At 46.3% G+C, this 10,959-nt stretch overlaps 1 protein-coding gene across 1 annotated transcript; it reads left to right on the top strand.

The window, feature by feature from the left end:
* The first annotated feature begins 2,260 nt into the window (after nucleotides 1–2,260).
* Nucleotides 2,261–6,518, top strand: IL22RA2 (interleukin 22 receptor, alpha 2). Its single transcript, XM_009708141.1, has 5 exons — nucleotides 2,261–2,357; nucleotides 3,307–3,457; nucleotides 4,245–4,423; nucleotides 5,759–5,928; nucleotides 6,363–6,518. The coding sequence occupies exons 1-5, from the start codon at nucleotides 2,261–2,263 to the stop codon at nucleotides 6,516–6,518; spliced, it is 753 nt and encodes a 250-aa protein (XP_009706443.1).
* The last annotated feature ends 4,441 nt before the right edge of the window (nucleotides 6,519–10,959 follow it).

The raw sequence follows: 10,959 nt of genomic DNA, 5'->3' as shown, positions 1-10,959 counted from the left end.
GTACTTCTATGTAGCTATTTTTATCGCACAAAGCACTGAAGAAGCACGACTGAAGTTGATGAGTAAGGCAGTGTTGCGGATGCTAATAACCTGGGGATTACCAGCAGCTGTTTCAGTAATCACAGAAACGATGTGATGAGTTCTCGATTGCTTCGGAGGGCCAAGCCCAATCGCAGGTAAAGCGCTATCAGAGTGCAGCACGCAGGAAACCCGGAGTTTTTCCCCGGGATAGGCGTTTCTTTCCCCATTTCACCACACGGCAGAGCAGCCTTTTATCAGCGAAACCCGCCGGTGCAGGGCAGGCTGGCCCTTGCCTCGGCGTTCGTACGAGGAACTGCCATCGAAAGCAATTTTGGCAAAGCTCCACGGTTCAGCTCCTGGCAGTGGGCTGTTCCGCAGGGTACGGGAAGGTGTGTTGGTACAATTCAAGTAAGCAAATACACAACCTGTGAGTAAACTTTGATGACATTTCAGCCTGGTGATTAGTTTATAAAAGTTCCCTATTCCCGCACTTGAGCTCATATAACATGATGAAATACTAATTGCATTTGGTGTGGGGAACTACTTAAAGGTCACTGGATTTTGAAAATGTGTTTGGGAAATGGATAGATAAAAAATTCCCAGCCAGTAATGGCAGGGTGGTCTTTCTGCCTTCTACCTCCATTTTTTTTTCCCCCTACATTTCTTCCTAGTTCTTTAATTCTCTTAATTGGGTTAACTAGTTAATTATTCAAAGCTACACAGCTAGCATTTTAATGTATCTGCTGCAGGTTGAGTGCTGGGATAATGAGATATAGGTGGTCAGCTGAACTGAGAGCCTCTGCCCACGTATGTGACCGAGGGCAGCTTCTCGATTAGATGTTGTCCAGTTTGCCGAGTATAACTGGTTGCCTTTAAACATCCACTTTTTTAACCTGACAGTTGTTTTGCTTCCACCTTTTCCTAAAGTAAAGATGACTGTTAGACAAATTTTTATTTCTGCAGACAGGTCATCTTCACGTCTGTAATTTCTTTGGTGGGCATCATTATGTAGTGCTGCGCTATGTCATACAAAATTCAGGTTTTCTCTTCTTGCTTGTCAACCTGAGCTTGCAAATGGAGAATACATCCTGAATTTTGCCCAGATGCACCAGTGTGTGAGCGGCGAAGTATGCGTGGATGTCAGCAGCAGGCAGATTTTGGGGAGAGAAGAGTGAAGGGAAGGCTGGGCAGGAGGGCCAGCAGCCTCCCACCTGCCTCCAGTGGCACCACATTTGCCACCAGCAACCGACTCGGCTGAGCTTTCCGTACATCCCCAGAGCACAAAGCCTGGCTCCCACCAGGCAGGCATGCACAGGACATTAAAGCATTTACAAACATAAAGTGAAATCGCTTTCACCAGGGAGCCCCGGCATCCCTGGCCCTGGGGTCAGGCTCACAGGGATGTGCACATCAGAAAGGCAGCACTCAGAGGACCGCGATGACAAACGCCAATATTTGTGCAGGCAGCGTTGTGGCACACCCGCACCGCTCGGGGCATATGACTCCTGGCAGTCTGAAAGTCCAACGCGGAGCGGCACTTTGGCCCGATGGGCTGGGCTCACCTCCCCGTGCCCTGCCCGCAGGCTGTCCCGGCTCCGGCTGTCCCAGCCTCCCAGCATCTCTCCAGCAGCCGGCGTGGTGTGGACATGGGGCCCAACAGCACGGCTGGCAGCGATTCCACAGCCCCTCGTTCCTCTGACGGTATATTCCTAGATGACGTCCTGCCGTGAACACATCTGCAAACTCCATCCGCTTGCATTTGACCCGAAGACAAGCCACCAAGTCGGATGACATCCCATGGGTAGGTCTTTTACATGTTTGCAGCAAAATTTCTCGCGTTCTTCAGCTCTGAGCGACTAATGAGCTGGAAAACAAACAAACAAACAAACAAACAAACACCTTAAATAAATAAATAAAAATCTTAGCATGGCAGGCAAGCAAACTTGTGTGACAAATTTATGGCATAAAGCAATATTGCCAGACATCATTTGGGCATTAGTGCCTAAAAAAAGGAGGACCTTTTACATGCTGGTTTGCTTCGTAATTAATTCCAAACTTCCGAGTGACCACAGCTGCCAACTAAGAACAAATGCTTATGTTTAATTTAGAGCAACTCATATGTTTTTCAGCTAAATTAAACCAAAGCCAAACCGGGGATTTTGGAAACCGCTGAAAATAAGGGGAACTCTGGAGTCTTTAACAATTACTTCCTCATAAGACATGCCCAAGAGGAAGAGAGATGCTCCTCAGTCATGGAGCTGCTCTCCTAAGCATGAGGGGGATCACGCTTTCCTCCCTCTGCTTACTGATGCCCCTGCTTCAGGAGGAGATAACCAGTAAGTCAAGGCTTTTTGCTCTTTTCCTACGTGGGGAGGGGTCGCCGGGTCTGTTAGCAAATCTCTGGATGAGTCAAGAAATCTCTGGATCTTTCAGCGGGTTTCAAAAGCCCAGTCACTTCCAAATTAGTCTGTTGTTTTGTCTTTCAAGGTTCTGAAATGCAGATAAAGCAAGCACGTTGCCTATTAAATTTATTGATGGCTGTATTAAGAGTTTCAGTTCAACTAGTACAAGTCTTACCTGATTCTGTGATATGCCAGGGATAAAGCTGCAGTCGTCTGGGTCACGAAACCCAGAAAAATTTTAGGATTTGGATGCTTCAGAGAGGTTGTTAACTGATTCTGTCATCAGTAACCACCGCGGTTTGAAAACAGATTATCTTGAAAATTGTCAGACAGCTTTTTCCAGCAGTGCAGACTGGAAACACAGTGAATCTCAGGTTATTTTTTTTGTTAGGCAAGAGCTGATAAACACAGCTGTGGCAACAGTTAAAACAGCTATAATCTCTGCAGGTTAAAGCCGAGATGTGGAGGAAAGAGCACTCGACTTTAACTACTGACAAGGCTGCTTACTGCAGGCGCTGTGAATTGATCCGCAGGGTTTGTTTCCTGGGATGTCCATCAGGCATCTGTCACAGCAGTAAACTCGCTAATGAAAAATGAAAAGAAAAAAGAAAACAAACAAACAAACAAAACACAAAAAACAAAACCAAAAACCACCAAACCATATAAAAGAGTTCCTTTCATAATACTAAATGTGTTTATTCTGTAACTGCTAGATCTGGTCACTGTGGCTTGGAAAGTTTTGAACATGAGATCCAGGAGATTTAATTTCCCTGCAATCTGGTAGTCATCAGACCAAATGAGCTGTAGCAATACCCCCCGATTTCAATACGGAGGAGTGTGTCTGTGACAAACATGTTATGTGATCGTCCCTTATTATTTGCAGTGATTTTGGTTTTGGAAAATCGAGACCTGCAAGATTCAATTAAGCCGCAGAAGGTCGAGTTTCGTTCATTAAACTTCAACAGCACTTTGCATTGGCAGCCTGGGACGGCCAGAGGGGCCAGAGACATCGTCTACTTTGTGCAATATAAAGTGTGAGTACGGGGGAACTCCAGCCTCCCGCTGGGCTGGGGCCCATCCCTGCTTGGCACGTCAAAGGGATTTCTCGGGTGATACGGGATGTTCTTCCCGTTCCTGGGGAACAGCCACGTTCTGCTCGCCTGCCAGCGCTCGGGTGTTGCTGGGCTTATCAATAGCCCATAAGGTGCACTGAAGGTACCCATAAGGTGCGCTCTGCACCCTCATTGCAACATAGAGCTGTAGAAAAATGTCGTTTGCAGGGCACCTCTGGAGATCACCGAGTCCAACCGCCTGCCTGAAGCAGGTCTAGCTGGGTCACGTACTTCTGCAATAGGACATGTGATGTTATTTTGGTGGCCCACCTTGCCCACGACAGTGCCACTGGGTGTGTTGCATGGCCAACATGAGGCAGCGCAAGGGGCTGATCCTCAGAGGAGGTACGCTCCCATCCCTGGCACACCCGGTGAGCACCTAAAATCACAACTGCCTTTGAGAAATTAGCTGGTGGAAACCGGCGTTCTGTCCATCACTGAACACATCGGCTAAGCCAAAGCTCGCCCGCCTCTCCCGAAGGGGCAAATATGCGGTGGCTTCCTACAGGGCTGGCGACCCACCGCTCTGCTTTAGGTTTCTTTCAGAAAAGACAGAAACCTGCAGCTCCCAAACGCCCATGAAATCAGCCTTCCCTGTCATCAAATTGAAGGGAGTTAATTTCCACGAGTGAAAACAAACGGTTCAAAATCTGTACGGATCCAGGTGGCGATAGCTAAAGCTTACATCCTTCCTCCTCTTTCTCCGCAGGTATGGGCAGAGCACGTGGCAAAACAAAGCCGACTGCTGGGGGATTCAAAACCACGTCTGTGACCTAACGAGGGAGACCTCTGACATCCGAGAGCCTTACTACGGCAGAGTGAAAGCCGCGTCAGCTGGCGTCTATTCCGCCTGGAGCCTCAGCTGCAGATTCACTCCCTGGCGAGAAAGTAAGTGCAAACACATGGGTCTCCGAGAAAGGAACTGGATTTTCTGTGACACGGAATATATCATTTCTGCTCACAATTTGCAAACAAATTACATGAGTAATCCTCCCCTAGCCACAAAGCTGTACCAAAAGAAGTTGCGAGTCAGTAGCTCTCAGGTGAAGTGTTGTGATAAAATAATTTTTGGCTTGAAAGCCAACCAGTGATGGATAAGTAGCCACTTATCAATCATTAGGGGATTAGAAGTGCCCAGCTCCCTTTAGCTCAACCTCTTCCTCAAGGCGTGGAACTACACAAACTATTTTCAGCTGGTTTTGGAGCTGCTGGAAGGACTGGACACAAGGTGGAAAAGAAGGAACCGTTCTCTGCTTGGGGGGAAAAGGGAGAAGAGAGCCGAGAGCTGCATGGCCACCATTCTTCTCGCATTTATGTGTTTTCCTGCCTGCAGTGTATTTAGAAAGGACATGCGCAAAGCTTTTAGTTCGTACAGTCATTATAATGCCATAGGGTGTTAGAAACTGGAGGACTGTCAAAACACTGAACGGTACCAGCGTACCCACCAGTAAGTTCCTCGTGAATTAACCAATTTTTCCTCACTGGTCAATGTAAAATGGAATTGTGAATGTCAATGCAGGGCACTGCACAGCCCTGAAGTGCAAACTACCTGGAGCCTCCTGTACCGACGAAACCACAAGCTTTGAGATAAAGCAGTGACCGATGAAACCACAAGCTTTGAGATAAAGCAGTGCCTTGCAGCAGCATCAGCCCAGCTTGCCCTGTGCCACCTCCTCCTCCTGGAGAGAGGCGTGGGGCAGCTGCCCTCCTCTCTCCCCACATCTCTGGGGTTGCACGCCCGTCAGGTATGCAGGCACTAGCTTGAACGCTGAGCTGGGTTTAACCAAGCAAATTGCAAAAACTTTGAAAGTAATGATTGAAGCTGCGTCCTTGGCATAACTGAAATGGTTCAAATAGCTGTTTTATGCAGTCCAAGCACACAGATAGATATAGATACTGGGGGGGGGGGGGGGCGGGGAATTTTTTTAAGAATCCAAAGCATTTTGCTTGACCAGCCTGCCAACAGCAACATGCAGGTCTGAGAGATTTCAAAAAGTTTGGCTCAAAGATAGACTTACAAACACGGGAAACGTCACTCGCAAAGTGTCCCAAGCAATAACCACCAAGAAGTAAGGATTTACAAAGTGGCACTTTAACAGTAAATATAGCATAATGTGGTGTTGGTAACAAGCACATTAAATTGTTGAATCCATTCAAATTACGTTGTGTGAAATGTTATTAGTAAACTATAATGGTGTTCATAGCTTTGGGTTTTTTCCTTAGCCATGATAGGACCTCCGACAGTAGCTGTGGTTCATAGCAACAAATCCATACTACTGAAGCTCCAGGCTCCACGTTCTCCTTATAGAAGGAAGAGAGGCAGCAAGATACCAATGACAAATTATTATGATCTGCTATATCAAGTCTTCATAATTAACAACTTGCTAGACGAGGTAAGTGCATATTCGGATATGAACCTTTTACCACTGAAAAGCCAGGAAACTACAGGCACACCGTTCTTGTTTCGCAGTTGAAATAGGCTTCTGGGATTGTGAGAGCATCGATGACTCTCCAAGTATTTGAAAACAAAGCAGGGTGATTTTTCAGGAATTGAATTTGATTGAATTGAGTTGTAATTCCTCCCTTTATTCTTTCCTATCAACTTAGTATTTCATACTCTAAGACTCAGCTTAAAAAACTGGGACAGGAGGGGAATTTGGAGAGGGGGAAATTTTCTTTAAAAATCGTAAATAAATTATTAATACTACTGATTTTGTGCAAGCCCACGTGCTGCTCTGCATCCTCTGGTCTTATCAAACTTTACTCACAGACACACTTGCTAGGGAAATGTGCTTGACTGGCTGTTTGTACTCTGCTCTGTCTGAAGCGACACCGAGTCCTGGTGTACGAAGGAAAAGACAAGGTTATTAAAATAGAAGATTTGAGGCCCGGAGTCAGCTACTGCATCGTGGCTAAGACGTACGTGCCGATGCTGGAGCGCAGCAGTGCCTACAGCAGCAGGCAATGCACCGTGCTGCAGTGACGGGACTGGCACCGCCGCCACAGGTGAGTCACCGGCTGAGACTGGAGATGACTCTGGGAGTTGAGAGCTGTCCCCTCACCAAAGGCAGATACCCTCCAAAAGGAGAAAAAAAAGGCATGGCATAAAAACTGCCATCCCATACGACAATATTAGCCCGAGTTCTTACATCATCTCGGCTGCCTTCACACCAGGGAAGAGTGATACGGCCAAGGAGATGAGAGGAATGGTGTGGGTAATCATTTGCATGCTGGCATGGTCCTCAGAAACCGTCCTCTTCCTTTTTTTTTAGTCGTTATACATAGTATTGCTTTCACCAGTTTTTATTGCTGCCAGGTAATAATTAACTAGGAAAATGAGTGACCTCTAGCTTTATTAACACGCAATTCTGCCGCAAGCTCTGCAATTCTGTTCCCGAATTCATCTGATGTATTTAATTCAAATGAGCCTGTTGTCTTTTCATGGCCATTCTTTAGGTGTAATATGTTTAAAAATAAATCAGCTATCAAATTTCATGAGTTTCCATGAGCCAAAACGCAAGAGTTAGCTCAGTTAGCTGGTCTGAAAGATCTGTTTGTTTACTTACCTCAATCACTGGACTATCCTCATGTACCATATGCCCAGCAGAGAGTTACTGTCAATCCTGCCTCACAGATGCCAAGGCTCGGAGTGTATAAAGAGCTAAACCAAGGCTGACTTCACTGTCATGGGCCTTAGCAAGCTCAGATTTGGGCCCTTTTTAGGGGTAGCAGAGGAAAACTGGGAAAGCGTCAAAGTTGGAACCTGTGCTTCTGTTCTCGGTTCAGTACCCTAAGAGATTTTCTTTCTTCTGCTTCATAATATGATGTGTAACGTTGGTCTCTTGAGACTTCGTCAGTGTCTCAAGAGACTAAGGAGGGAGCCAGTTTCTAGGTTTCTCAGAACAACGAAGGTGGTGAAGGGTCTGGAGCACAAGTCTGATGGGGATCGGCTGAGGGAGCTGGGGGTGTTTGGTCTGGAGAAGAGGAGGCTGAAGGGAGACCTGATCGCTCTCTACAACGACCTGACAGGAGGGGGTAGCCAGGTGGGGGTCGGTCTCTTCTCCCATGTAACAAGTGACAGGACAAGAGGAAACAGTCTCAAGTTGTGCCAGGGGAGGTTCAGGTTGGATGTTAGAAAGAACTTCTTCACTGTTAGAGTCGTTAGGCATTGGAACAGGCTCCCCAGGGAGGTGGTGGAGTCACCATCCCTGGAGGTGTTCAAAAAACGTTTAGATGTGGCACTTCGAGACATGGTTTAGTGGGTTTAGCGGGCATGGTGGCATCGGGTATACGCTTGGACTTGATGATCTTTGAGGTCTCTTCCAACCATAACGATTCTATTATTCTAGGTGACTTTCCTGCATTTTTGCTTGCTTTTCTAGTACTGTAAAAGGCTGGAAGCTCAGGTTAGAGCTGGACTTCTGAACAGCCTGCAGAGGTACAGGAGGGATGCAGGCAAATGGCATGTGTTGCATTCTCAGTCAAATTGAATACCATCCAGCTTAAATGCGCACTCCAGTAGCAATTCTCTTTCTCTTCCCAGTTACGGGGATGACGGTAGAAGAAGCTTCCCATCACAGATCCAGCTGTAAATCAACACCTGTGGTCTATGTCTGGAATACATACTTGGATACTTTTTAAATTGACCTTTGCTGCATTAAATGATTTGCTTCATCACAATCATTTTATGCTACACAAAGGACAAGGATTCTTTGTATGTCCTATATTACAATTTACAATGGTATATATTTGCATTTACAAAAGAAACAGTCTTGTAATATTAAAAAAAAAATACATGTGCAAAAAGCATTTGTGAAAATATCCTTAAGATTGTTTCTGGGATTTTTCTATTTTAAGCCTTGGAATTAAAATAAAATTCATAAAAAAAGAAGTTTCAGATATTTGATTTCTTCTAGAACAAAGGTTGCAACAGAAGATGAAAAAAGTGTCCTTTCTTTAAAATAAGAACTGTACAGTACCGGAGTATACCCCACATTCGCAATGTCTTCAAAGTGCCCTCAACATAACATTTCTGATAGTGAAACCAGTACGTGATTAGGCAGGAGCTCATTTAAACTGAAACAGAAAAGATCCTCGCTTTCAGTCAATGAATGACAGACAGTTAAAGGGAAGAGCCCTCTCTTTCAACCATTTCACAGTAAATGATGAACAAAAACTGACCACCACCTGTGATTTCTAATGATTTTACTCCTACCAGTCTTCATCTCACACGGGAAAAGATTTCTTGGGCAAGGTCTGGGTAGATAGCCACTAAGCCACGCCAGGATGGAGAGGTGAAGTGGCTTTTCCAGATCTCCAAGGTCTGTAAGTAATGAGAACCCTAATACTTACCTGCACTCTGTTATTGCAAATTAAATGAGGGGAGGCAAGAGTGGGCTAGACCCAAGAGGGCAAAGCAAGCCCTGGGAAAAATAGAGCTCCCTGCTACGTAATATCCACTTTTCCCTTAATTCACATACACAAAGGTGGATCGGTTTCAGTTCAAGTGACAGACCTTGAGTTCACTTAAGCCACATCCAGAGCCTTTTTCGTGGTCGGTCACTAACGCCGAGGCAGCACCCCGAGAGCCGCATCAGGACACCGGCAGTAGGTGTTCGGGAGGAGGTGGCGCTTAAGTAAGCGAAGGCTGGCCGCTCTTGCCTTTACCAGAATGAGCGAGGGCATTACATACTAAATATTTCCACCATCTGATTCTAACACATGATACATTTGAATGACTAGATTTGCAGGCATCTAGCTGGGTCACATAAAACCAGGTTTCTTTCACCACGCTTCCCTCTGTGCTCCTTTCCCATCTCTTCCAGTTGTTTTGCCCCATCCATGCCCCACAGTTTCTTAATTTAGGTAAGCTTTTTAGGGAAGCGAGGCCTATTAAATCTCTGTGTAGTAGACACATCTCAGATCCAGCACTGCCCTGCTGCCTCGCTTGCACTGGGCAGAACCACAATAAAACTGTCCAGGCAAATTATTAAGAAATAGCCTGTCTGCATGGCGTCTTCATCCACTTGGGGTTTATCAGAGCCTGAAAACAAGATCTGTAGTAAGTCCTTTCTCAAATTCACTCCTTTCCTTAGGGCAGCTCACATTGCCATTGTTACATTAAGATAAAGCTTTATTAAGGTGACATCTACTAACCCTGGTCAGGGAACAGACTCTGACAATACGGATACTGTACCTATGTCAGCTGCAGAGGATGAAACTCTTTAGGGATTTCCAATCTTAAAGACGACTTTAAAATAAAGAGGAAGAGGCAGAGCCATTGGAGTCCCTGAAGCGTTCAGACCTGGCTAGAAAGGCAGCAGCTGCCCTGCTATGGATCTATGGGGACGCTGGAAACCTGGAAGCTTTTCAATTTGATAAAATTATAAAAAATGTGCAGCACATATACTGGGGAAAACAATAAAAGGTCTGAAGAAGCCTTGTGCTGTTATGTTTACTAACCAGATTTCACTTCCTCAGCAAGAACGCAGGCTTACAGAAAGCAGCGCCAGGGTTGCAGGAACACCCCACTTCCATTCTGACGGTACCAGGATTTATTCTTGTCAACCTCATGGTGTTGTGCAAAAGCCAATTTTCTCTTTCCATTCGAAATGCACATTTCCTTTCAGCCCTGCTCTGACATGTAATTTTACTGGGGAAGGGTTTGGTAAAAGGACCGGTGCTGTATTTTTTTCTCTGCAACCAGCAGTAGCAGCCTGTTCCCAAGACGTGCTCCCAGGATGGGGCTCCTGCAGGGAGAGATGCTTTGCTGTAGCGTATACCGGCTGGGTGGTCTGCACCCACAGCTTCTAGATGGCCTTGGTAACGCTGGCGTTTTTTAAAAACAACTTCTTTGTGCCTTAGCCTGTATGCTGCACTGCTGTTTACATCTCCGTCAGGGTGGAATGGAGGAAGAGCTCTTTAAACTACAGCGGGGGCTTTCCTGCAGGCAGGGCAGTTTGGAAATACCTGGAACAGTGAGGTTTAGCCCTCCTTCCTCTTCCTCCTCATGGGCACAAGGAGACCATCTGATGTGGGTCCCCCCATCCAGAGCTGCCTGGGCTGGCAGGAGGCTCCGCAGTGGTTTGGGCACCTGCACACCACGCAGTGCAGGACGCCTTTACATCGTTGGCTTGACTCCTTCCAGCCATAATTTGGCAAGATTCACCTGAAAACTCCCTTCTCTTGGTTCTTTAGTCATTTACAGAGCAGGCATTTTCTAACAAAGTGCCAAATGCCAGCTTCTGTTTCAGGAAAGAGAGAAATAAATGCTGGCTTCTAGGGCTAAGGCGTAGGGTGGGGAAGACCAAGCAGTGTAACAAAAGCAGGACTTGTGCAATTTATTCTGTAAGCCCTCGCCTGCTGCGTCACCGGGGGATGTCAGCAGTCACGGGCACCGTCTGTCGCAATGGCCTCATCTGGCC

The sequence above is a fragment of the Cariama cristata genome, unplaced genomic scaffold (genome assembly GCF_000690535.1).
Source record: "Cariama cristata isolate BGI_N322 unplaced genomic scaffold, ASM69053v1 scaffold42369, whole genome shotgun sequence".
In the NCBI taxonomy this organism is placed as follows: domain Eukaryota; kingdom Metazoa; phylum Chordata; class Aves; order Cariamiformes; family Cariamidae; genus Cariama; species Cariama cristata.
Note: the sequence above shows the minus strand (reverse complement) of the source record. Positions and strands in the feature narration are given on the sequence as shown.